Source organism: Giraffa tippelskirchi, chromosome 2 (assembly GCF_054371585.1).
Source record: "Giraffa tippelskirchi isolate mGirTip1 chromosome 2, T2T-mGirTip1v1.2.pri, whole genome shotgun sequence".
Lineage (NCBI taxonomy): Eukaryota > Metazoa > Chordata > Mammalia > Artiodactyla > Giraffidae > Giraffa > Giraffa tippelskirchi.
Window position 1 is genome coordinate 152,685,848 of NC_137276.1, and position 25,846 is coordinate 152,711,693.

General features: G+C 52.9%; 3 protein-coding genes across 11 annotated transcripts in view; 2 read left to right on the forward strand and 1 right to left on the reverse strand.

Annotated features, from left to right (window-relative positions):
- POLR2H (RNA polymerase II, I and III subunit H) overlaps positions 1–4,282 on the forward strand; it is a 9,454-nt gene extending 5,172 nt beyond the window's left edge. For 2 of the 5 annotated variants that reach the window (XM_081571302.1, XM_081571303.1), the window contains exons 3-6: positions 2,105–2,188; positions 2,269–2,362; positions 2,909–2,992; positions 3,916–4,282. In XM_081571302.1, the coding sequence (XP_081427428.1) occupies positions 2,140–2,188; positions 2,269–2,362; positions 2,909–2,992; positions 3,916–4,033 (345 nt within the window). In that variant the 5' untranslated portion in view covers positions 2,105–2,139 and the 3' untranslated portion in view covers positions 4,034–4,282. Of the gene's footprint in view, positions 1–809; positions 2,004–2,104; positions 2,189–2,268; positions 2,363–2,908; positions 2,993–3,915 lie in introns of those variants that run through there. The other 3 variants (XM_081571300.1, XM_081571298.1, XM_081571299.1) reach the window with 3 other exon arrangements.
- Positions 4,283–7,742: 3,460 nt separating this feature from the next.
- On the reverse strand, positions 7,743–14,493 carry THPO (thrombopoietin). 4 transcript variants are annotated; one of them, XM_081571294.1, is made up of 6 exons: positions 13,731–14,493; positions 12,239–12,416; positions 11,865–11,992; positions 11,475–11,561; positions 8,831–8,998; positions 7,743–8,614 (listed from the first exon to the last, which is right to left on the reverse strand). In XM_081571294.1, exons 2-6 carry the CDS (start codon positions 12,249–12,251, stop codon positions 7,949–7,951), a joined length of 1,062 nt encoding a protein of 353 aa, XP_081427420.1. In that variant the 5' UTR covers positions 12,252–12,416; positions 13,731–14,493; the 3' UTR covers positions 7,743–7,948. The 4 variants fall into 4 exon arrangements, with proteins under 4 accessions (XP_081427420.1, XP_081427421.1, XP_081427423.1 ...); XM_081571297.1 differs by lacking the exon at positions 13,731–14,493 and having other exon boundaries at positions 7,977–8,417; positions 8,534–8,614; positions 12,239–12,324; XM_081571295.1 differs by lacking the exon at positions 13,731–14,493 and having other exon boundaries at positions 7,878–8,602; positions 12,239–12,324.
- A 1,186-nt stretch (positions 14,494–15,679) lies between these two features.
- On the forward strand, positions 15,680–25,643 carry CHRD (chordin). Of its 2 annotated transcripts, none has more exons than XM_081571304.1 (23): positions 15,680–16,122; positions 16,330–16,433; positions 16,924–17,053; positions 17,192–17,320; positions 17,413–17,512; positions 17,635–17,722; positions 18,080–18,221; positions 18,335–18,475; positions 18,556–18,638; positions 18,717–18,864; positions 19,022–19,128; positions 19,266–19,385; positions 20,036–20,192; positions 20,526–20,746; positions 21,165–21,278; positions 21,594–21,866; positions 21,943–22,036; positions 22,159–22,215; positions 22,490–22,593; positions 23,945–24,047; positions 24,422–24,576; positions 24,741–24,843; positions 25,189–25,643. In XM_081571304.1, the coding sequence occupies exons 1-23, from the start codon at positions 15,975–15,977 to the stop codon at positions 25,242–25,244; spliced, it is 2,877 nt and encodes a 958-aa protein (XP_081427430.1). In that variant the 5' UTR covers positions 15,680–15,974; the 3' UTR covers positions 25,245–25,643. The 2 variants fall into 2 exon arrangements, with proteins under 2 accessions (XP_081427430.1, XP_081427431.1); XM_081571305.1 differs by having other exon boundaries at positions 25,192–25,643.
- Positions 25,644–25,846: the final 203 nt, after the last annotated feature.

A 25,846-nucleotide genomic window follows, 5' to 3' on the forward strand; every position in this document is an offset into this window, starting at 1 on the left:
AGGGGGTTCCCGGGTGAGGGAGCAGTGTCCAGGAGGGGGCAGGTGTGAAAGCCGGCACCCTAGAGGAAGGGGCAATGTAAAGAAACAGGGGGCATCTGTAATGCCAGGATAAAGAAGCACTTAGGAGAGCTTGTCTAGAAGGAGAGGACCGTGGTAGGGGAAAGGGGAGAACGGAGCTTAAGGGGCAGGGCTCGAGGAGGGCAGTGGGTTTGGGGTTAATGCCCTGCTGAAGGGGCGGTGTGAGGGAAGAGAGTAGGGAAGGGGACGGTGCAGGCTTTCCTCTTCCCCATGGTGACATCATGGCAAATTCCCAAACTGGAGGGACTCGGCTCAGGTGACATCCAGCTGGGACGAGCCGGCCTGGGCCGGCCTGGGTGCCAGCTGGAAGGGCAGGGTTTTGCGCCCAGCCGGGCCAGCGCCCTGGGGGCGTGGTGCTGCTCCCCTCGCCCTCCGTGCAGACTGTGCCCTCGACGGGCACGCAGACCGGCAGGGTAGGGCTCGGGCCGGGCTTCTCTGGGTCAAGGATCAAGGTCCCTCGCTGGGGCAGGTCCCTTGCTGGGGCAGTCCCCTTGAGCATTCCAGTTTTCCAGACCCGGTTTCTGAAGAGGGCGCAGTAAAGCCTCGGGAGAAAGCGGGACGCGACGCCACCTCGGTTGGAGGTGGGACCTATCGTGTCGCCGCTCGGGGCGGGGTTTTCTGGACCCGAAACCAGCCCTTAATTCCGAAACCTCTCGGAAACCATCGTTCGGGGCGGAAGTTAAAGAGCCCCGCGAGCTAGGCAGCGGAAGTGGCTGCGTTACAGCTCGTCTGTGCGCATGCGTTATTCTATTCCTTTGCTGCGGCTGTTCAAGCGCTGCGTCTTCTTAGCTCCTCTCTTTTACTCCACGCGAGGGGGTGCGCTACCCCTAGTCGTCGTGGTCGCGCGCTCAGTCCCTCTGCTACTCTCGTGGCCCCCTCACCATGGCGGGCATCCTGTTTGAGGATATTTTTGATGTAAAAGACATTGACCCGGAAGGCAAAAAGTTTGACCGAGGTAAGTAAGGTTTGGAGGGGCGGTTTGAGGGAAAGGGCTCACCTCCTCGGGTACACGCCCCTAGGCCGCTTGTCCACCCACTTTCGCATGGCCTTTCCTTACCGGCGGGTCCTGGTGTGGGGACCTCTTTCGAGAAATAATTTTATAGATAAGAAAACGGAGACTCCGAGCTCTCCCTGGTTTCACACAAGTTGTGCTCGGTGCCTGGGTGGCCTTTTCTCCTGGTGCTGGTGGACTCCAGGCATCTTTTCTAATCGCTTCCCACTCGGGACTAGGCACTGTACTGTACACTTTACACACACTTTGTCTCACTTATTCTCTTCCAAGAGTAGGCGGTGTCTTATCAATTTTGCCCTGAGAGGCTAAGCAACCCACCCAAGGTTGTACAGTGAATAATCCGACTTCACATCCCATTCCTCAGAGTCTTTAGCTCTCTGTAAAATCCTCTCCGAGTTTAAGAGTTGACTGCTTGGTATCAGTTCAGTTCAGTCGCTCAGTCGTATCCGACTGTTTGCGACCCCATGAATTGCAGCATGCCAGGCTTCTCTGTCCATCACCAACTCCTGGAGTCTACCCAGACTGCTTGGTATACACCTCTTTATTCTGTCATTTATCAATAATTGTCCTGGGTGTCTCTTCCTTTGCCTGGACACTGATATGTTCTTCGGGACAAATACCAGTTCTTACACATCTTGATAATCAATCGCCTTAGCACAGCACCTGACACAGGAAGAGGAAACCTTAGGATGAATGAATACCTTGCCCCAAATCAGGTTGTTTCTTAATCACCTAGGTTGGCCTAGAACCTGGATATTATTTATTTCCAGAGGATCTTTGATTCTTTTCTGTGGATTCTGTCCACTGGCCACAAGTTGTCTCCCTTTTCCTTCTTGCATGTGTGATTCTGATTGAGCCTGCACTTCTGTGAGACCAGACGAGAGGCCAGTGGATACAGACTGCATTAGACTGAGTATTCTATTGCATCCAGTCCCCTGAAGTACCTGTCTGCCCTGCCCTGTAGGGACTGCCTTGGGCCACAGGCAATTAACCTCTGCCATTCTTCCCCTCCAGTGTCTCGGCTGCATTGTGAGAGTGAATCTTTCAAGATGGACCTCATCCTTGATGTAAACATTCAGATTTACCCTGTAGACTTGGGTAAGTATTGAACTCAAACAGCAGGAGGCTTTCTGCCATCTCAGCTGTTCTTCACCCTCTGATATCGCTGTTATTTTCAGGTGACAAGTTCCGGTTGGTCATAGCCAGTACCTTATATGAAGATGGTACTCTGGATGATGGTGAATACAACCCCACAGATGATAGGCCTTCCAGGTGAGGGGGTAGAAAAGGGAGCACCTGAAATGTGCCTGAGGACTAAGTAGATAGGTGTATAGAAAGACCCTTACTTAATTCATGAAATAAATGATTATCAGCAGACTCTGTGTTAGCTTAAGGAAACTGCAGCACTTAAGAATCCAGACATCCAGGTGTTTATCCAAAGCAATGATTACAGTGTGAGTTGTCGGTTTTTGATAGTGGAGGAAATGAGCACTGAGTGACCTAGGCTCTGTGGGCCTTGTGTCTTGAGAGGGAGTTTGGTGTGATGGAAAGGCTCTGGACCCCCACTCAGTTCACATCTCAGCTATACCACTTATTTGTTGAATAACCTTAACCTCCTTCAACCTTAGTTTTTTCTCATCAGTAGCATACTGATGATTATACCTAGCTCACAGGGTTGCTATGAGGATTGAATGACATCACGTTTAGAAAGTGCCTGTTGTTATGATGCTGGCATATAGTTACCAGTTACCCTTTTTTTAAAGGGCCTCTTACTTTTGTTAACTGTATTTAAGAATAACTGCCCCTATTGTTCCACAGGGCTGACCAATTTGAGTATGTCATGTATGGGAAAGTGTACAGGATTGAGGGAGACGAAACTTCTACTGAAGCAGCAACACGCCTGTAAGTTCCGGGGTCTTGTGAGAGCCCTTTCCCTCCTCAATTTGAAAATTTGGGCTATGCTTTGAAAATCTGGACCATCCTCAGGCTCCCTGGATTTCTTTCTTCAAGCACCTCAGACCTAGGGGGACCCAGAAAGGAACTGTTTTGGAAACAGTTTCAGTCTGAAATGTAGGCTGCTTGGTTTGCCCTCTGTCAGGATCTTAAGCCCTGTGATCTAAATGAGAAACTGTTAATCTTGCTGAGTGAAATGCCAAGGAAAGTTACTTCTCCAAGAACTAAATGCAGCATAAGTGATTAAACTGCTAGGCTTTTTTGTTTGTGTGTGTGTGTTGCTACTCTGCATTCCAATCCCTAGTTCTTTGGTTTCTCTGCCCAACTATTTTTTCCTTTTCTTTAAAACCTTATTAAAACAATATGTACCCTTTGCAAGAAATTTGAAAAGCTGAAAAGTAATATGAAGAAGGAAAAAAGTCACCTATAATTCTATAACCAGAGGGAATCTTCTACATAAACATTCTTGAATGTTCTAGTTTTTTTTTTCTATGTACTTTTTTCTTTGAGATCATGTTGTTTATTACAATGTTTTGTTCTGTTCCATTTGCTTAATGTTATGTAAAACATGTTTCCTCATGTCAGTTTAAAGCTTTTCCTAAACATTTTTATAGCTGTGTAACATTCCAGTAAATGGATGTATCTTAATTGATTTGACCATTTCCCTTATTCTGGGCATGGAGTATTTTCCACCTTTCTGATATAAAAAACACGCCTTGCACATATCTGTGCAGTCATCTTTGTCTGAAAGTTGGTTCCTAATGACAGAACTCTAGAAGGGTGCCTTTTTTTCTTTGGCTAGCGTGGAGAGCAGCTGAGTAGCAGTTTTTGCTCTAGCGCTCAGACTCATGGGACTGGGTCTTCTGTTTCAGCTCTGCCTACGTGTCCTATGGGGGCCTGCTTATGAGGCTGCAGGGTGATGCCAACAATCTGCATGGATTTGAAGTGGACTCCAGAGTGTATCTGCTCATGAAGAAACTGGCCTTCTGAACCACCCAGGAAGCTAGCCTTGCTGCTTAGTCACTCAGGTCCTGGATGTTAGTTCAAGCCCGAGTAGCAGTTGCTGTTGTTCACCTGTTCAAAAGGGGCTGGCTCTCTGTCCACTGTGGGTGCATCTTTAGGAGGTCTGGACTCAGTGGGAAACTGACTTGCCTGTGAAAGACCCAGTGGGAGAGCTTAAGATGAATCAATAGCTGTTTTATGTACATGATTTTTTAAATTAAACTTTACTTTTTCAGACTCTTTTTCCTTCCTTTTTAAAAAAGGTTTTCCCATTTTAAAATCATTTTTTTCAACTTGCCTGTGGTACATTATGTTTCTGGCCCACAGCCAGATGATCACATGTCAATACAGGATCCATCCCAACCTTTCAGTATCTGGGTTCAGGATTATCTCAGGCTCCTGGCTGACCATCACCAAACATTTCCCCTCCAAGGTGATTTTCTGTGTGGGAGAGAAAGTGTTGTGCTTTTGGCTCCTGAGAGCACCACCCATTTGGCATAGAACTTTGAATAGGCAAGGAGCCTTGCTCATGTTCTTCCAACACTTTCAGTCTCTCAGGAAGTCAGATCACGTTGACTTGAATGTGTTGCCTGCATAGCCTGGAAGCATTCATCATTTTTATGGAAGCTTTGAGATGAGGCTTTTAGACACAACCATGGGACACGACTGAAGAGGAGAGGAAGAATGATCTGGTGGTTGTGGAAGCAGGTGGATGAGCTACCTCTGCTCTAGATTCTAGTGGAATCTCTGCCTCCCCTGGAGGGAGGGTAAGTGGCGGTGGTTTTCACCAGTGACGCTGAACAGAGAGCTGCCACACAGACCAGTGAAATGGACAGTGCAGCAATACCAATTAGGTTGGCAGTTCAGTGCCAATGCCCTGGACAATACACTAGCCTGACTGCAGTCACTAATTTAACAGTAGGGGGGAGAGCAAAGTTGAGGCATTGGTGATGCTTGCAAGGACTCCAGCACCTGAGCTCAGTCTTCAGCCTGGCATTTGTGGTCTCAGAAAGTACATGGGACCCTGATTTCCCCTGGGAAGTTCAGGGTAACAATTCAGAAAGATTGTTTGTGTGTATTAAGCCGTTATCGCTTTTGATCTCCCAGTTTTGTCTTGGGAGCTGATCGTCCTGCTGGGATGCCTGGGGTATTTCCTTCCCCATTGTTTTCAGGTCTTTACTGGAGGTGTTAGGAATAGTATTTAGAGAAATGGGTTGAAAATGAATGGCCTCCGAAGGGGGGTGGGGGACGGGTGGGGTGGTGGTGGTGGAGAAAAGATGTTTCTTTTGCTTTACTGTGGGTTGGAGGAGAGGGAAATAGGATGTGAATTGAGTTGGGATGAATTTTTATGGAATCCTAGAACCTTTTCCATGCAAATTTTTTTTTTTTTTGGTAGGGATTCGAGAAGGATGGATTTAGGTGAGAAAGGGAACCTAATTACCAATAATGGTTCGTTGGGTAGCAGACTGTCCTAGCCTCCCTGGGGTGGCAGAAGAAAGAGAGCTGGCATACAGTTGAATAGAGAGAAGAGTGTCCTCCTTGTAACAATTTTTTGTCTTTAATGTAAATGGAGGAAGGGACAGAATCAGCCAGATAGAATGACGGATTAGATGTTCAGTAGAGGCAAGTTAGTTTACACTGGAGCAGCCCATGAGTTGTTTGCATTTGCCCCAGGGTAAGTCAGATGCTAGCCCTGGATGCCTGGAGTTTTCTGGCTATGTACTTTTTGTAGTCTTGCCATCTTTGTCTCTCAGCTGACTGTGCTGAAAACTTTTCTTTGTCTTCGGTCACTTTCGCATGTCATGTTCTGGGTGCTGGCTTTCATGTACCATAAAGTGTTTCATTTGATCATTAGATTTAACCTCCTTAATATTTAAGTAAATTAAAATTTCCGCTTACCATTCCCTTGACTCCACATTGGAATTTGTAGTGTGGATAAACTGATTCTCTTCTATGCAGAAATTGTCACCATCTGAGATTTGGACAGCACTTTTGAGCTTTATGCGTTTGTTGATTTTCTTCTCCATGGCAACTGTTCTTCCATGGGGGGGGGGAACACCTGGTGATGCCTAAATTGGTCACCCCACCAAGAGCTTTGGTTTTCTACTCAGAACTTGTTTAACTGTTGATGTGTATTCCCTAAGGACTTGGAAATTTCTTCCAATAAATAGAGACACTGATACATTGGACAGTGCACCACACTGGGGAGCATTTGGGCTCCAGACCAAGTCAGCGTAGGGTGTTTCTTTTCCTGTTCACAGGCTATGAAACCACTGGGAACTTGCTCCTCATCTGTAAAGCAGAGATGTTAATAACCTACCTTATAGGGATGTGTGAGTGTTAAAGGTAATGTGCATTAAGTTCCTGACATGATGGCTTTCACTCTGTTGTTTTGGAATGCCTTTAATGACCCTGGGGTTTTTGTGGTGTTTGCAACCCTAGGTTTCTGGCTCCTGTACCTAATGGTAGCTTTTGCTGTCTTTTGGGGAATTGAAGTGACAGGGGAAAAGCTTCCAATAGCTTTCCTACAGGAGCCTCTGGAGGTAGTGTTGACCTTTGCAATGGAGTGTTTATAAAGCCTCTTCCTAAGTACCAAGGTGACATTTATTCAAAAAGCCCCATAAGCTTAGCTTCTTTTCTAGACATCCCCAGGCAGAGTTTATGGTGGTCACACAGGTTTGCTTTTCAGATACTATATACTTCTGGGAATTGGGAAATGAGCCTTCAACTTGCACTTGACTTGTACTTGCCCCTCCTGCTGTGTGAGCCCTAGGAGGCTGACTCAAGCCACTTCCTGCATTTCCCCCTGACCTCCACAGGAGGGAGGCAGGAACCCGTGCCTGGCAAAGCTTCCTGCTGAGCTGCTGAAGTGCTGGCTGTTTGCTCAGCTGTCACATCCAAGTCTCATCTTGTCTTGACTGACCCTATCTGTACAGCTTTACCTGGGGTATAAGGCTCTCCAGAGCTTCCTGTTAGCTTCTCTCAAGGTGGGGGGGAGGGATCTGTTGCCCGCGAGAAGAACATCTTCCCTTCGCTTTTCAGGTAGCTTTGGGTCCTCTCGTTTCTTCATTATTTAATCCCTCTCAGTTTTGCCTGTTATGGAGGAACTTTTCTGAGAGACCTCTCATTCATTTCTCAAGAGTAAGGGTCTCCTAAGAAAAGGGGATCAGAGCTCCATTAAAAGTGATAGTAAAGAGAGTAGAGGGACTAACCTTAGTTCTGAGCAGAAAACACAGGCTTTTTTTCTCTGAGATAGGTTCTACCTCTGTTCAGAAGCTAGGCCAGGTGAGGCCTTTGCAGAATTGTCACATGAAAAATATATATAGAATTAGTAAGTTGTAAATTTGTGCAGAAAATAGACCAGAGATAACTAACTGCTCTGGTGAATATTATTGATGTTTTAAAAAATAGCTTTTGAAGTTTTTTGGCATATAGTAAAAAATTATACTTTTTCTGTCCTGCATGTTCCCCTTCACCAGGACTTTGGGTTTCAGGTGAAAGCAGGAAATCTGATAAAGGCATACCTCGTGGATATTGTGGATTCAGTTCTAGACCACTACAATAAAGTGAAAATCACAAGGAAGCAAATCACACAATTTGTTTTTGGTTTCCTAGTGCATATAAGTCATGTTTCCATAATACTGTGGTCTGTTAAGTGTGTAATAGCATCAAGTCTAAAAAAAGCAATGCACATACCTTCATTAGAAAATACTTTATTGGTAAAAAATGCTAACCATCATTTGACAACACAGGGTTGCCACAAACCTTCAATCTGTAAAAAATATAGTATCTACAAAGAGCAATAAAATGAGGTATGCCTGTATAGCTGCAGTTGTCTCCCAGGGCCTCTCCTACAAGTAAGGGGACTGTACGTGGAGGCTTTCGTTGGCAGTGCTGAGTACCTTACTCTTCCTGAGACAGATTCCGGAAGTGAGAGTGGGCTGCAACTAGAAGAGAACTGGAAGAGTTGGGTGTGATGGCTGAGGGGTCAGGAAGCAGGGGTTGGAGCTGGACCGTGGGGATGGGTGAGGTGGGTGTAGGAGAGAAGAGTGTGTATTGTCCGGGGGGAGGATGGGCTGGGGAAGGAGAATCTCCAGGCTGGAGGTAGGGTGGCAGGGAGCCCATGTCTGAAGTTCCCAGAGGAATATCCGGGGCTCCTAGGGCCCTGGGTGAGGGCCCAGGAAAGAGTCCATGAATTCCACTTAAGGGTCCTTGTGTCCCATTCAGGTGTCCAGGGATTTGGCCTAAAGACCTGGAGGTTTGGTTCAGCAGACCAGGAATCTTGGCTCTGAATCTTTGCAGCCTGTTTGGAAGTCCAAAGCCAGTAGTTCTGGCTGAGACACTGGAGTTGGTCTCCAACAATCCAGAAGTCCTGTTTGGGAGCTTGTTCAGTGTAAGCAATGGAGAGATGCTGCTCGAGACTGCTGTGGCAGGTGGGGCCCGCTTGGCACAGAGGGTGGGGCCCACTACAAGCAGCAGGAAGCGCACCTTTCCTCGGAGTAGCTGTTGGAAGCTCAGGAAGATGGCACTGGGATCCTTGTGAGCTGTGGTCTTGCCCTGTGGAGGAAGCTGAGGGCAGAGGATGGGCCTGAGGCCAGAGACCTGGGCCAGATATCATGCCTGCCTGTCTACTTGGGGAAGATAAGGTGCCAGAACCCAGGCTTTGTGACTGGGAGGATGCACTCCTTAGCAGGTCAGCTCTTCCACCCTCAGGATTTCCAGAATTTTCTAAGGGGACTGAGTCAGAAAAGAAATATTCTCTAATTCCCTTGACTGGGGACTTACCTGGGTTCCTAGGAGGCCCTGCAGGGCCCCAAGGAGGAGGCGGACCTGCCCAGAAAGCTGCACCAGGAGGGATGAGAGGCAAGTGGGGCCCAGCTGTCCCCGTGCTGCCATCACTGCCTCCAGCAGAAGGGTCGTGGTTCCCAGAACGTCCTGTGCCTTGGTCTGCTCCTGGGAAAGAGATGGAAGAGAGAAGTGGACAGCTTCAAAGGGTATTCGAATAGCGGGTGGGGAGCCTGTAAGAGCAGCCAGCAGAATGAATCATAGGAGCTGAGAATTGGACAGGACCTAGGTCCCACCCAGCACAGGAATTCCTTCAGTCTCCCGACAATTGGTCATCAGCCTCTGCTTGAATAACTCCAGTGTCCGGTAACCCAGCTGGCTCTTAACACGTAATTTCAGTAAGAAAAGCTCTTTTTATTTTTATTTTTTTCCCCGTTCTTACATTATTCTGTAATCTGCCCTATTAAAGCTTTTACCTCTTGGTTCTAGTGCTGCAAATCCAATCTTCCTTCTACAGAATGTTAGGATCATACGATTTTTAAAACCTTAACGTAGATATGAGACCATTGTAAAAATTATGAAGGGAAGGGGCTTACTGATAAACGGCAGAACAGGATCTACAAGGGATCACTAGCAATTGCCCTTCCTCCCTGGCCTGGTCCCCAGAAGACCTGAGGGAAGCATGGGAATTCTAGGTGTCTTGAGGGCAGAGGAGCTGACCTGCCCAGCAGTACTCCCTTCTAGTAGGTTTCTTCAGTCTCAGACTAAAGCACTCTGTGCTCTACCATAAGATGGCCACTCTTCTCCAACCCAATCATATGAGCTTTATAATTTTTTTGAACCATTCCTCACATAACATATTTTCTAACCTCTCACTGTTCAGGTTGCTTCCTCCTTTTGGAGACATGCTAGTTTAATATGGTCCCCTGAGTAAATTAGCATGCATCTAAAAGAGGATGGCTAGTATTCAGTGCAGTAGTTTAAGTGTAGTCCACAGACACAGAGAACAAACATATGGATACCAAGGGGGAAATGGGGGGTGGGGTGAACTCAGAGATTGAGATTAGCACATATACACTATTGATACTATGTATAAAATAGATAACTAATGAGAACCTACTGTATAGCACAGGAAACTCTATTCAATAATCTGTGGTGACCTAAATGGGAAGGAAGTCCAAAAAACAGGGGATATGTATATGTATAGCTGATTCACTTTGCTGTACAAGAGAAACTAACACAACATTGTAAAGCAACTATACTCCAATAAAAATTTTTTTGAAATGTGCAGTCCACTCAGAATAGAGCTTTTTAGGAATGTTTCTACAAAGTGGATGTTAAACATCTAAAGCCACCTAGGATCTCTAGCTTTTTAAGTAGCTGCTTCAGTAATATTACAATGCTAAGTTTGAGGCAATCCAACCCTCCCAGGTCTTTTTCATAGTAAGTACTAGGGCTAAAAATTTATATGAGGGGAGCAGGGGCACTGACCCCTGAAAGTTGGAAGCGAATTTTATTCAGTTACTTCACACATACAGAGTTTTATATACATCTGTTATATACATCTTTGTTTTTGACCTAGCCTTTTAGCAATTTGAACCTTCATTCTGTCTTTTGTTATTTTAGCTGTGCCTCCCAGTTTTGTGTCATCAGAGGATGATAGATCCGTCTTGCTTCTTCACACCAACTTAAGGTTGAACAGATTAAGATGAATAAGTTCTGGGGGTCTAATATACAGTGATTACAGTTCATAATACTGAATTATGTACACTTGAAATGTGCTAAGAGAGTAGATTTTAAATGTTCTCACCACAAAAAAGAAATATTAGGGCTTCCCTGGTAGTCCAGTGGTTAAGAATCCACCTGCCAATGCAGGGGACATGGGTTCGATCCCTGGTCCAGGCAGATCCTACATGCTGTGGAGCAATGAAGCCCATGAGCCACAACTACTGAGCTCCTGCTCCAGAGCCCTTGAGCTGCAGCTACCTAAGCCTTCATGTCCTAGAGCCTGTCCTCCACAACAAGAGAAGCCACCACAATGAGAAGTCTGTGTACCACAACTAGAGAGCAGCCCCTGCTCTCTGTAATTAGAGAAAACCCATGCAGCCAAGATGACCCAGTGCAGCCAAAATAATAAATAAATAAGAAATATTAATTACAGGATGTGATGCAGGTATTAGCTAATGTTAATCATTTCATAATATATGTATATTATATCAACACGTTGTATACTATCTTAAACTAACACAATATTATATGCCCAATGTATCTCAATAAAGCTGAAAAAAGGAAAAAATCTAAATTTAAAGGTCAAGGAGGCTAATAGTATGCTACAAAATAAATCGACTACTGTTTCTTGCTTTAAAAAAAGAAGGTTGAGTGGAAATAGGTCAAAGGCATGGCCATGAGAGACCTATCCAGCTTTTCATGGTCTGCCTTGACTCTATTTAACATACTGGGCCACAGGCCATCATCTTGTCCAGAAGATATCCCCATAGTAGAATGTATATTGGGTTAGGGTGGCCAAGTTGAAGGGGAGCTCTTTTTAAAAGAGAGCTCAGAAATTTTGAAAAACCCATGGGAATCAGTAGGAAACAGATGAAGACAGGATTAGGGAAACCAAGGGAAAGGATGGCTTTCTTACCGTCTGGGTTTTCCATTCTCCCAAGCTGAAGTCCACAGCAGGCAGAAGGACAGGTGTGGACAAAGGGCTAATGTCTGGACACTGGCTCTGTTGAAAAAGATTGGTGGGGTGGTAGAGAGGGCACTGAAATAGAGGGGTTTTGGTGGCCCAATTACCAGGATAGGGTTCCATGAGTAATATAACCAGACTAGAGCTTTTAAGAGAGCATTTGATTATAAACTGTAATCTTTGTAAAGGGGTAGTAATAGGGTTGGGGGTGGGGGTGGTGGTGGTCTTACTAAAACAATATTGGAAGGGTAGTGATTGGATTGGGGAGTGAGAGGGAGTGGTGGGAGTGAGGGTATCTCTCCAGTTAAGTGGGCAGAAGGGAGAGTGCTTGGGGATTCTCACCAGTCTGCTGTTTAGGACATGGGAGTCACGAAGCAGTTTATTTAGGAGTCGGGGGTCACAGGCAGGAGGAGCCGGGCTGGACAGAGTTAATCTTGCAGTTAGGAGAAGGATGACCACGAGGAGCAATTCTTAGATGAGGAGAGGTGAAGTTGAAAGGGGTGGATAAGGAAGAAATCATTGTCGGTTGGTGATCCAGAAATTCCTATTTAGGACCCAAACCTGAAATCCAGGGAATCTGCTGCTCAGAGGCCTTATTCCTGGGAGACTGCCCCCCCCTCACTCCCCGCCCCATCCCACCACCACAGCACATTTCCTTTCTCTTTTCCCTCTACCAGGTTCTGATTTGGCCCTAGTTCTCCCAAGGGTTTTCTTACCAGTCAGCTCCATTCTGGCCAGGCTGTCTGCTTGGAGCGGCTCCCTGAATGGGGCCTCTCCCCTGAATCCGTCCTGGGGCCATGGAGGCGGCTTGGGCTCTTGCACTTCTGGGCAGAGTGGGGCAGGGCACAGGTGGGGCACAGGTGGGCCAAGGAAGAGGAGGATCTAGAACCTATCCTGCAAGTGACAGGAATGATGAACAATTAATGGAGTTTCAAGGAAAAGAAACTCTGCCTGGCTGGGGGAACAGACATTGGGAGGGTGTGAGATGCTGACTAGCCTAGAACTGCTAAAGCCCCAACTGCTCCAGTCATCTTGTGATTGTACCATACGGTGTCTCCTCTTCGTCAGAGTTCCTCAGTACCTCTGAGGTGGCTCTGGTGCCCCAGCCCCCCACCAAGAACAGCAGGACAGAATATGTACACACACATCTAACTGCCTCAAAATCTGAGCAACCCTGCTTGTTTGGTTGGAGAAAACCTGGAATAGGGATAGAGAATGGAAGCACTGGGGCACAAGCCTGGAGAAAAGATTGGAAATGGCTATAGGGCCAGGACCAGGAGCCAGCAAACATGTACAGTGTGCTCAGGGGTAGCTTGGGGAGTGGGGTTGAGGAGGGGAATTGGACCAAAATAAAACTGAACTACTAAAAGTCAGTGATTAAAAGGCTGAGAAGATGATGTGGGAGAAATTAACCTCTCATTCTTTTTCTATCTACTCCAACACATAAAGCCTCTTGGGGTTTTTCTTTGGTTATTCAAGGAGAAGAGATGGGCTAACAGTTCTGGAACTTCCTTCCTGAAGCAAGTTGCCCAGGAATGAGCACCTGCTGGGTGAGCTGATACCTGCCTTACAGGGCTTTCCTCACCTTAGACACCCACCATATTGGTCTCATAGCCCTCACCTTCCTCCCTGCCCCCTCTGCAGACCCCTTCCGGTTCCTTTGCAGGACCCCCCACATGGCTTCCTTCTTCTTTCACAAGTTGTGCAAAGAGGCCTGCACCTGATTCAATATTGGGATTTCCTGTAGGTCTGTCAACATTCATGAGCCCTCCTCCCATTACCCTCTCCTTGTGCCCTGGCTTGCCTGGCCCAGCTTCCCCAGCCCCAGGATTCAGAACCTCTTAAGCTCACTAGGAATGACTGGGTATGAATGGGGGTTGAGGCTGTGTCCACCTCGGTGCCATGTTCCCTAAGTCCGAAAAGCACCTTCTTTCTTGTTTTCTCCCTGGGCTCATGCCCCCTTTCTTGAGGGCCAGCCAGGATTGTGCTGTATTCCACTAAGTCTGTTATCAGTCCCTCAGAACCCAGCACCCCACCCCCTACCCCTGCTCTGTCCTGCTCCTCCCATTCTGGGAAGGCCACACTCTTCTCGACAAAGGTCAGTGCCTGTAGGTTCCAGTTTGCCTACCCCTCCCCCAGCAGAGAGCCCAATTCCTCTTTCCTGTCCTTCCTATTCTCACTTAACTCCAAACCTGGCTTGCCACTCACCGGGTAGAGAAGGGCTCCAGGACTCAGGTCCAGAGCAGGCAGCACTCTGGGGAGCAGATGGGTAGGAAGACAGGTGGCTGTTGGGGCACAGCCCCTCTGGGGCACTGGGGTCATACGCCTGCCCAGGCCAATTCTGCCCAATCAGAGAGCAGGGAGCCACTAGACACGGGCAATGGCCCCCGGAAGTGACGCTTTCTCCTCCCACCTGCGTAGGACCTGGAGCCCCTGCCTGGACCATGGTTCACTAAGGGAGCCCAGTTCTCCCACTCATGCATACCACACACGGAGGATTTGAATAGGGGGATCTGTCTCTTCCTAGGAGCTGGGAAATCTGGGAGCCGACTGGGGGAGAAGACGGGAGGGAAACAGTTTTTTTTCTAGGAGAAATCTGGCAGGACATTTTCACCCCTCAGGAAGAGGTACAGAGGTCTGGTTTTAGACTGGTGGGTCTCTCGGTTCCTGGCTGTCCAAATTTCTTTTCCCTGGACAACACACCTGCTGCTAAAATCTGTTAAGGCTCTTGCTTTTCTGCTTTTGTCACCAATAACACGCTGGGGGTCATGTCTTGTTCCTCCTTCGCCTGTGGGAATGTGGGTACTGCCTGTATTAGAGAAGACCCTGTCAGGGGTCAGCATTGCCAAGAAGCAGTCTGGACAGTTTGAGAGGACTTCAAGGTGAGGGAGTGCGTGTGCTGGATTAAGCTGGGTTCAGGTGCCCCTCTGTTGGGGGCCCATGGCTCTGATGGCTAAGCCCTCTTATCTCTGTGCCAGGGCCCTCTTTGCCTGCCCTGCCTTTCTCCCTCTCCCATCTCCTACCACTCCACATGTGACAAGAGGAATAACCAGGCCCATGTGTCCCTGTCTTAGGAAAGACAGCTGCTGAGCCTCCCCCGCAAATACCTCCTTCTGGCCCCCCTCTTCCACTGGCCTTGGCTCTAGTTCCTCTGCTTTCTCCTCAGTCCCACTCTCCCCACAGTCTGTCCTCAGGGGCCTCCTGGCCTGACCTTATTCCCACCTCCCCCCCACCCCTTCATCCTCAGGCTCTCTCCTGCTCCTCCTCCCAAGGATGGGGCTGTCTGCTAAGGAGTATGGCCTAGATCCCGGAATTCTCCAGTTCAGCCAGACCAGATGCCTCCCAAGATTAAGAAGGAGGGTGCTGGGATGGTTGGGAGGATGGTGGGAGTGTGGGGTGGGAGGTGGCAGGGAGGCTGTCATGACCAAGAAAGCAAGACAAAAGAGGTTGTGGGTAGGGTGGAGAGGCAGAGGGTCCCCCAGGTCAAGGAAGAGGGTGGGGAAGTGTGTCAGGCTGGGGAGGAGGATGGTTGGATGGGCCTGAGCACGGTAACAGTAGGGAGAGGAACGCTGTCAGCAGACAGAAAGGGGATACAATCTGTTTCTGGCTAAGTTCCTATCCCAGGGACAGAGGGATGAGGAGATATCTCAGAGGAGAAGTAGTGACACAGGCTGGGCAACGAGAGTGGTGTGGGGTTTGAGAGGTGCTGTGGGCCCAGAGACAGGCGAAGATGAGTTGATGGGCCCGTCCTGCCCGTTGTCATCCTTAAAGACAATTCTTCATCCTTCCGGGAGGAACCCAGTCCGAGTGCAGTGGCCGGCCCAGGCCTCAGGCCGTCTCTGCCCCTCCGTGGCCTGGGGCTCCCATCCCGGGCCGGACACGCACCTCCTGGTCCAGTTGCCCTGTGGACGCCGGCAGCGGGTGGGTGGGTCGGGGGGGCTCCAGATCCGCCTCTCCTGCCCGCTTTGCGCCCCCTGGTCCCTCCCCTCCCCCTATCCCCTCCGCTCCCCCTTCCCCTACAGCCCCTCCCTCCTCCCCTGCCCGGTTCCAGCCCCTCCCTCCCCTCCCCCACTCGCGATCCGGGCCGCTGCTGCTGGGCCGGACCCCCCGGGCTCAGCCCAGCCCCTCGCCGAGCTGCCGCCGCCGCCCCGTTTGCTGAGGAGGAGGCCCCCGGCCGGGGCGCCGGGCGCGGGGCATAAAACGGGCCAGAGCCGGCGCCCGGGGCGCTAGAGCCGCGTACGGCCCGGGTCAGCGCCCGCCCGCCCGCTCCTCCCGCCCCGCCCGGCCCGGCGCCGACTTCGCGGCCGCCCGACGAGCCCCTAGCCGCACCGCTCGGGCCCTGGCCCCGGCCCCCTCCCGCCGCACCGCCCCCGGCCCGGCCCTCCTCGCGTCTCCCTCCTCCCTCTGCTGCTCCCTCCTCCCTCCCGCCTCCCCAGCTGTCCCGTTCGCGTCATGCCGAGCCTCCCGGCCCCGCCGGCCCCGCTGCTGCTCCTCGGGCTGCTGCTGCTCGGCTCCCGGCCGGCCCGCGGCGCCGGCCCCGAGCACCCCGCGCTGCCCATCCGGCCCGAGAAGGAGCCGCTGCCCATTCGGGGAGCAGCAGGTAGGTGGGCGCCCCGGGGGAGGCGCGGGCGGGGAGTCCGGCTCGGGGCAAGTCTGCGCCCGCCCGGAGGGGGCGCAGGGCGCAGGTGGCTCGGCGCGGCGGGCGGCCCGGAGGGGTGCCCAGGGACCCGGGACCCGGCCCACAGCGCCCGGGGCGGGCACACGGCAGGAGCGGGACAGCGGCCGCCAGCCAAGCCCGTCCCCGCAGGCTGCTCCTTCGGCGGGAAGGTCTATGCCTTGGACGAGACGTGGCACCCGGACCTGGGGGAGCCCTTCGGGGTGATGCGCTGCGTGCTGTGCGCCTGCGAGGCGGTGAGTGAACCCAACGGCTGTGGCCGGGGGGCCCTGTGGGTCGGGGAGCGCTGAGGTCTTGGGACGTCGGATGGACCCGGAGCTGCTGAAGAGAAAGAAGCGTCTGCAGATATTTGGGATAATTTTTTTGACGGAGGAGGCAAGAGGGAGGATAGAGGAGAGGAAGCGCCCCCTTCAAGTCTCAGGTGTTGCTTATTATTGATCATCCACTCCGTGTCAGGCTCTTAGCCAACTCCATTTCATCTCTCACTTAACTCCTAGTACAACCACATTAGACAGAGACTATCATTACTCTCGTTTTTCAGATAGGGACCGCACAGCCCAGAGAGGTTAAGTAACTTGTCTAGAGTCACGCAGCTTGTAGGTAGCAAAGCACTCTTGACTCCGTGGGCTGACCTTGCCCTTGTCCGATGCCTCTTCCTGGCTTGCCTTTGAGTCTCAACAATTGATGTCTTGCCCTCACTCGGTTTTCCGTCTTCTCTGTGAGCAGCCTCAATGGGGTCGCCGCGCAAGGGGCGCAGGTAGGGTCAGCTGCAAGAACATCAAACCCGAGTGCCCAACCCTGGCCTGTGGGCAGCCGCGCCAGCTGCCCGGACACTGCTGCCAGACCTGCCCCCAGGGTAAGGCCGGCTCCGCGGAGAGGGGAAGGCGGCAGGGCGGAGATGCTTGGTCCTGGGCCCCATGGCTGGGCGGAATGGAGCGGTCGACTGGCCCTCTCCTTGCCCACCTGAAACCCATGTCCCCCACCCCCGGTGCAGAGCACAGCAGTCCAGAAAAGCAGCCGACGGGCCTGGCCTTCGAGTATCCACGCGACCCAGAGCACCGAAGCTACAGCGACCGCGGGGAGCCAGGAGCTGAGGATCGGGGGCGTGGGGACGGCCACACGGGTAGGCAGGGGCCGGGTAGGAACTGGGGTTGTGACGGGCGCCGGGCCGCAGCAGCGGGTGACGGCACTAGGGACTTCTTCCTCCCCTTGCAGACTTTGTGGCGCTGCTGACAGGGCCAAGGTCGCAAGCGGTGGCGCGGGCTCGAGTGTCGCTGCAGCGCTCCAGTCTGCGGTTCTCCATCTCCTACCAGCGGTGAGAAAGAGGAAGGAGGGAGGAGGGGTCAGCCCGGGGCCAGGGAGGGAGAATTTGGAGAGGCTGGAGCAGCACTTCTGGCCCAGGCTCAGAGCCGGTGCTCAACGGATGCTCATTACCAGGCTGGACCGCCCTACCCGAATCCGCTTCTCTGACTCCACTGGCAGCATCCTGTTCGAACACCCTGCAGCCCCCACCCAAGATGGCCTGGTGAGACGATGTCATTCATGAGTGCTTATCCCATCTGGGCACTATGCTGAGAGCATGCTCTACATTGTCTCCTTGGGTCCTCACAACAGCCCAGTGGGAGAGAGGCACTGACATTATGATGCCCATTTTACAGATGAGGGAACTGAGGCTCAGTAGCAGAATGTGATTTGTTCAAGGTCATACAGCTAGTTAGTGGAGGATCTGGGATTTGGACCCTGGCATCTGGCTCCAGGGCCCTTCCTTACAAGTCCTAGGAGAGCCAGGGGGCAGCCTCCCATATTCCTTCCTCACCAGACATGGGCCTCTCAGCAGGCATGTCCTGTATACTGAGATGGCCTTCTTGTCTCTCTGCTCCAGGTCTGCGGGGTGTGGCGGGCAGTGCCTCGGTTGTCCCTGCGACTCCTTAGGGCAGAGCAGCTGTATGTGGCACTTGTGACACCCACTCACCCTTCAGGGGAGGTCTGGGGACCTCTCATTCGGCACCGGGCCCTGGCTGCAGGTGAGGGGAGCCAACAGCTCCTGGACATGAAGTTCAGTCTTCTTGGCCCCCAGAAATGGAGTGGGCTGAGGAGGGCACTTTCTGGTGGGCTCTCATGATCCTTTCTTCCCCAGAGACCTTCAGTGCCATCCTGACCCTGGAAGGCCCCCCGCAGCCAGGCATAGGGGGCATCGCCCTACTCACTCTCAGTGACACAGAGGACTCCTTGCACTTTCTGCTGCTCTTCCGTGGGCTCCTGGAGTCCAGGAGTGGGGGTAAGCGGGATGGGGGTGACACGTGAGGAGGGTAGGGAGAGCACCCTCTTTCAGAGGTTCCACGTGTGCGGCTGTTGCAGCACCAGCCCAGGTTCCCCTGCGGCTCCGGATTCTACACCAAGGGAAGCTACTGCGAGAGCTCCAAGCCAATGCCTCAGCCCAGGTGAGTGAGGGTCTGGCTCTTACTGCTGCCCTTGCTGTGGGCGCTTGCTGTGCCCACCACACCCTCCTCTGCCCCCAGGAACCGGGCTTTGCTGAAGTGCTGCCCAACCTGACAGCCCAGGAAATGGACTGGCTGGTGCTGGGGGAGCTGCAGATGGCCCTGGAGAGGGCAAGTGGGCCAGGGCTACGCATCAGTGGACACATTGCTGCCAGGCAAAGCTGCGATGGTGAGGCAGGGTGAAGCCGGGCACCCCGGGCACACACAATGAGAGGCACAGCAAAGTACCAGAGGAGGGGCCAGGGTGGGTACAGGAGGGATCCTGGGGCCCGGGGTGTGAATGGCCTTGGGGCAAGCCTGCATCCACGTGTTCCTCCCCTTTGCAGTCCTTCAAAGTGTCCTTTGCGGGGCGGATGCCCTGATCCCGGTTCAGACGGGTGCAGCAGGCTCAGCCAGCCTTACACTGCTAGGAAACGGCTCCCTGATCTACCAAGTAAGAGTCAGGGGTGGGGTAGGGGCGGTGCAGGAGGTGGGAAGGCAGCAGGGCAGAGCGGGGCTTTAGACTACAAAGGTTCAGGGCCCAGCCCTTCTCTGCTACTCTCATTTGCCCTCCCCACTCCTGCCCTCCAGGTACAGGTGGTAGGAATAGGCAGTGAGGTGGTGTCCATGACACTGGAGACCAAGCCTCAGCGGAGGAACCAGCACACTGTCCTATGCCACATGGCTGGACTCCAGCCGGGAGGACACAGGGTGAGTACTTAAGGGAGACCAGGGCCGCAGGGCCCAGGCAACAGAGTTGACAGTGTTAGGGGGCCGTGGGAGGCCATGTTGGATGAGCAGGGATGTTTGGTATCATTCACTCACTTGCAATCTCTCTGACTGATGCGTTGATTCACTGGACTCATTTTTTAGTGAGCCTTGGGCTAAGGACTGCAGTACAAAGAAAATCAGATGTGGTCCCTGTCTTCAGGAAGCTTGTGTCTAGTGGAAGGAGTTACATAGGGAGGCCAGTGCAGCAGATCATATAGTAATAAACATGATAGCTATGACTGCCATCTATTGAGCCTTTCTATTTGCCACAAACTGCACTGGTTGCCTTGCTTACATTATTTTTGGCCCTCACATTACTCATCTAATAGATGATGAAGAGAAGGATCAGAGAGGTTAAATAATTCCTCAAGATGGGTTGCATAGGTAGGAAGCGGTAGAAAAGGAACTTGAACCTGGGCCTGCCTGGTTCTTAGCCAGTGTTACTGGTGCATGGCAGTGTATATGGGTTTACTGGAGATGCACAGCAACATGGAAAGGGTTCAGAATCTTGGGCTTGTGTGAAAGCTGAGGAGGGTTCATCCGGGGCCTGGCAGGCTGCAGTTAGGGCTCACTCTACCCTGCCCCCTCAGGCCGTGGGTATCTGCCCTGGGCTGGGTGCCCGGGGGGCTCATATGCTGCTGCAGAATGAGCTGTTCCTGAATGTGGGCACCAAGGACTTCCCAGATGGAGAGCTGCGGGGGCACGTGGCCGCCCTGCCTTATAGTGGGCACAGCGCCCGCCATGACAGTGAGTGCCCCAGGGGTCTGCCCCCACCTTTGGTGTCCTCTAACTCAAGCATGTGAGGGATGGTGCCAGAGGGCCAGAGCCTGGGACTTCTTTCTCTGCACCTGAGCTCCAGTTGGCATGTGGAAAAGGTGAGGATGTTCAGGGTGGCCCTGCCGGGAGATGGTCCCTCTCACCACAATGCAAGCCTCTCCCTTGCTGCTTCCCCAGCCCTGGGCTTGTGGACAGTGCCTGCTAGCTTGTGGAGTCTGTGCCGAGGGAGATGGGAAATGCTAGGGTTAAGTCACTGCTCTCGGCCATCTTCTCATCAGTTATCTCTCCTCTGTCTGGATCCAGCACTGCCTGTACCCCTGGCAGGAGCCCTGGTGTTGCCCCCGGTGCAGAGCCAGGCAGCAGGGCACGCCTGGCTCTCCCTGGACACCCACTGTCACCTGCACTATGAAGTGCTGCTGGCAGGGCTTGGTGGCTCAGAACAGGGCACCATCACTGCCCACCTCCTCGGGCCTCCTGGAATGCCGGGGCCCCGGCGGCTGCTGAAGGGATTCTACGGCCCGGAGGTGAGGAGGTGTTGGTGGGAGGCAGTTTGGAAAATAGCTTCTTTTTAGCATGAAAGGCTCTGTGGGCCTGGGCAGGGGAAACAGAGAGTAGGCAAGCCTCAGGAGTCAGACAGACCTGGGTACAAATTTGATTCAGCCTTTTAGTATCCTTTACCCACCTGCGTCCTACTCTGCTGGGATCTCGTGGATAGTATGTAATGTCCTGGACCTCCAAGGGGTGGTTGGGATGGACCAAGCCCCCGACATGGGCGGGGTTGCTGTGGACCTGGGGCTTCTGAGCTCTACACCATTGCTGATGGGCTTGCTTCACTGGAGACCTTACTTAACTTCCCTGGGCCTCAGTTTCCTTACCTGAGAAACTGGGAATGGTAGGCTTAGTCCAAGAGTGCCTTGTTCTGTCCCCTCTTCTGTCTGCCAGGCCCAGGGTGTGGTGAAGGACCTGGAGCCCGAGCTGCTGCGGCACTTGGCTCAGGGCTCTGCCTCCCTGCTGATCACCACCAAAGGGAGCCCCCAAGGGGAGCTGCGAGGGCAGGTAGGGAGGCAGTGCGGGCCGGTTGGGATGGGTCAGAGTTGGGTGAGCACTGCGGTGCTCTTTGTTAGCCACTTGCCCTCTCCGAACCCCGGGGGGCGGTAGAATCGCACACGCCCCCTAGCTCGTTGAGAGGATGAAGCCAGACTAGGTACTTAATGAGGCGAGAAGCTGACCACCTGTCCTTGGCAGCTGGGATGAGTGCTATGGCTAAGAGCACCCTTCTGGGGCACAGTGGGTGCTCTGGGTGTCTTGGCTGCCACTGGTGGAGATGCAAGAGGGAGCCTGGGTGCTGCCTCAACCTGCCTCTCCTCTCAGGTGCACATTGCCAACCAATGCGAGGTGGGCGGCCTGCGCCTCGCGGCAGCAGGGGACAAAGAAGTGCAGGCGCCTGGGGCTCTGGAGGCAGTGGCGGCTATGGTGGCCCCACTGCCCGCTGTGCCGGGCCCAGACACCCCAGCGCCAGCCAAACCAGGTGGCCCCGGGCGGCTCCGAGACCCCAACACCTGCTTCTTCGAGGGGCAGCAGCGCCCCCACGGGGCTCGCTGGGCTCCTAACTATGACCCGCTCTGCTCGCTCTGCACCTGCCAGGTAGGAGGCCCCGGAAGGGTGCACTGGGGCCTGGGTTCTGGGGCCCCAGAACCCAACCCTCAGTCTCTCCCTGCAGAGACGGACGGTGATTTGTGACCCTGTGGTGTGCCCGCCACCCAGCTGTCCAAGCCCGGTGCAGACACCAGACCAGTGCTGCCCCGTGTGCCCGGGTGAGTGCCCTGCAGGAGTGGAGAGGGTCATGGAGGGTCCGCCATGGGGGATGGTGAGGCCTCTGGGGAGGGAAGGAAGAAGGGGGCCATCCTCTGCCTTCACTATTTCTTTGGATCCACAGAGAAACAAGATGTCAAAGACCTCCCGGGGCTGGCAAGAAACAGGGACCCTGGCGGGGGTGAGCTGGAAGTGTGTGAATGCAGGGGTGGGGAGTCCAGTGGAGCTGTTGGGTAGGATTGAGGGGGAGTGGGAGGGGGAGTGTATTTACTGGGATGGAGGTGGTTGAGGGGCACAGGTTACAACTGACACCTGAGAGGCTTCATTAGAGTCCTTGGCCCACAAGTGGGCCCTGTGGTTAGACTACCGTGGGGTTGGCTTGAGGCTCAAGCCTGGGTTGTAGGCCTAGCTAATGAACTTAGCACTAATGGCAGCTGGACACTGTCTCCCACCAGGCTGCTATTTTGACGGTGACCGGAGCTGGCGGGCAGCGGGCACCCGATGGCACCCTGTTGTACCTCCATTTGGCTTAATTAAGTGTGCTGTCTGCACCTGCAAGGTATGGCAGCCCAGCCTTTTCTGATGCTGGAACCCCTCAGATCTGCAGAGTGGGAGAGGGGGCTTCTGGGAGAGTAAAGCCCAGTCTTGGTGATCAAAATAATAGGAGAAGTCCTTTGGACAATCTTTTCAGGGGGTGGCCACAGCATGGGACTTGGGCTTCGCTGGTGGCTCAGATGGTAAAGAATCTGCCTGCAATGCAGGAGATCTGAGTTTGATCCCTGGGTCAGGAACATCCCCTGGAGGAGGGAATGGTAGCCCACTCCAGTGTTCTTGCCTGGAGAATCCCATGGACAGAGGATCCTGGCAGGCTACAGTCCATGGGGTCTCAAAGAGTTGGACACGACTGAGCAACTAAACATAGGCAACACACATACCATGTGACTTGCAGGACCCCAGACTGAACCTGGACCCATGCCAGGAAAGTGCAGTGTCCTAACCACTAGACCACAGGGAACTCTCAGTACCTGGGCTTTGAGAGTTGGCTTCCTGTAGGAAAAGGGCAAGGGCTGACTTGAGTGAATTCTGGCTCGTCCAGCTGACTAGCTCCGTGTAACCCTGGGCACTTTCTGTATGTCCCTGAGTCTCACTTTGCTCACCCAGAAGCAGATATGGTAGCAGGGCTACCATATCTTGCAGGGCTGCGATGAAGATTTGAGTTCAGGTATATAAAGCCCCAGGCTTCCCAGATGGCGCTAGTAGTAAAGAACCCACCTGCCAGTGCAGGAGATGCAAGAGATGCAGATTTGATCTCTGGGTGGGGAAGATCCTCTGGAGCAGGAAATGGCAACCTATTTCAGTATTCTTGCCTGGAAAATCCCACAGACAGAGGAACCTGGAGGGCTATAGTTCATAGGGTTGCAAGGAGTCGGACATGACTGAAGCGACTTGGCATGCATATAAAGCCACAGTCCAAGCCCTCTGGGCTTCCCTAGTAGCTCAACTGATAAAGAATCCGCCTGCAACACAGGGAACACCGGTTCGATTCCTGGGTGGGGAAGATTCCCTGGAGAAGGGACAGGCTACCCACTTCAGTATTCTTGGGCCTCCTTTGTGGCTCAGCTGGTAAAGAATCCACCTACAATGAGGGAGACCTGGGTTCAATCCCTGGGTTGGAAAGATCCCCTGGAGAAGGGAAAGGCTACCCATTCCAGTATTCTGGTCAGGAGAATTCCATGGGCTATACAGTCCATGGGGTCACAAAGAGTTGGACATGACCAAGCAACTTTCACTACAAGACCTCTGAGTGAAAAAGGTCATACGTCTGAGGTATGGGAAAGGCAAAGGAGGAAGCAGAAGGCTTATGTGTTCGACCTTTCTCCTGACACCCTTCACTCAATGGATCCCTACAGGGGGACACCGGAGAGGTGCACTGTGAGAAGGTGCAGTGTCCCCGGCTGGCCTGTGCCCAGCCTGTCCGTGCCAACCCCACTGACTGCTGCAAGCAGTGTCCAGGTAAGGGGAACATGGGCACTGAGGCCTCTAGGGGCAGATGAGGCTCTTCAGTGCCTTGTCCTGGGTGGGAGGGATGCGTGGTGAGGGGATGACTTTTGAAGGTGGATGAAAGGGATGTCTTAGCTAATTCAGCATTTACCCAGCACTGCTCTGTGCCTAGCCTGAAGCCAGGGATCTACATGTAGCAAAAGAATGTGCATGTGTTAGTGGGCTGTGACGGGATCCAGTTCCTGTCCCACCCATCAATTCACCCCCCCCATCCATCTAAATTTATCACCTACGAAGTGCCAGAAATTGCTAGGTGACAAATATGGCCTGGATGGCCCTCACAGAGCTCACATCTACTGATCTATTTCTCCTCTCCCTGCCAACAGTGGGGTCAGGGGCCCACCCCCAACTGGGGGACCCCATGCAGGCTGATGGGCCCCGAGGCTGCCGTTTTGCAGGGCAGTGGTTCCCAGAGAGCCAGAGCTGGCACCCTTCGGTGCCCCCCTTTGGGGAGATGAGCTGTATTACCTGCAGATGTGGGGTGAGTGGGGGCTTGTGTGAGGTAGGCACTGGGGACCTGGCCTGGGTGAGGGGAGCTTCCTAGGGAGGGCAGGCTCCTGTGGGGCGGGCTTCCCCTAGGAGGCTGAAGGCCTCTGTGCCCCAGCGCCTCTGGGGACCCTCAGGATCTGGTCTGTCCTGCACCAGGCAGGGGTGCCCCACTGTGAGCGGGATGACTGTTCACCACCACTGTCCTGCGGCCCAGGGAAGGAGAGCCGCTGCTGCTCCCACTGCACACCCCGGCGGCGGTGTAAGTGAGGGGTCTGGGGCAGCAGCTCTGGGAGGCCTGGGGAGGGAAGGGAGCACCTGCCACATGCCGGCCACAGTGCCCTCTGCTGCACAAGTGTGGTCCCTTGTGCCCCATCCCTGCCACAGCAACCTTGTAGGCTTGGTCTCCATTGCCTTTTCTTCACCAAGGAACTTGCTGACCCTCAAAGGGATCAGGCAACTAGGCTAAAGTCACACAGCTGGTGTGTGCTAACTTGCTTCAAGAATTCTGACCTTTCTGAGATCAGAACAGGGAAGCTCCACTGTGTCCTCTGTGTACCCCCACCCCCTTGCTCCTCTTCCAAACTTCACTCCCTTCTGTCTCCAGCAGCTCCAGAGACCAGGACAGTCCCAGAGCTTGGGAAAGAAGATGAAGGCTCCTAGGGAGCAGCCAGAAGGCCGCACGACCAAGAGGATGGGGCCTGGGCCGAGGGAAGGAGGGGCACCGAGGACCCCGCGTTCTCCTGCGGGAAACCCAGTGCCTTTGGTCCCTCTCTTCTGCCTCTTCTCCCTCCCCTACTACCTCTGGGAACCACAACTCCACACGGGGGAGGGGCAGCCAGGCCATGTCCACTCCAACTCTGGCCTTGTCACCCTCCGGCCCCTGCCTTGGAAGCCCAACCCCTTTTCTTCTGTACATACTATCACTGGCTTGTTGGGATTTTTAATTTATCCTCACTCAGCACCAAGGGTCCCCCCCACTTCACTCCTGCTGCCCCTGAGCTGAGCAGAGTCATTATTGGAGATTTTTGTATTTATTAAAACTTTTTTTTTTTTCCAGTCTTTGGGCTAATGGTTGTTTCTTTGTGACCAGGGGGCTAAGTGGGCCCCAGTGGAGAAGGGTCTGAGGGTCGGTAGGGAGAGAGAGGGGCACTGGCTCCAGGGGCTTCGCTCTACCTTTGGGGAAGGGGGCCAGATGACACAGCAGCCGGTGGTAGGACTAGATCCTGCAGAGGGGCCTGGGCTGTCTTTGAAATGGAATAGAG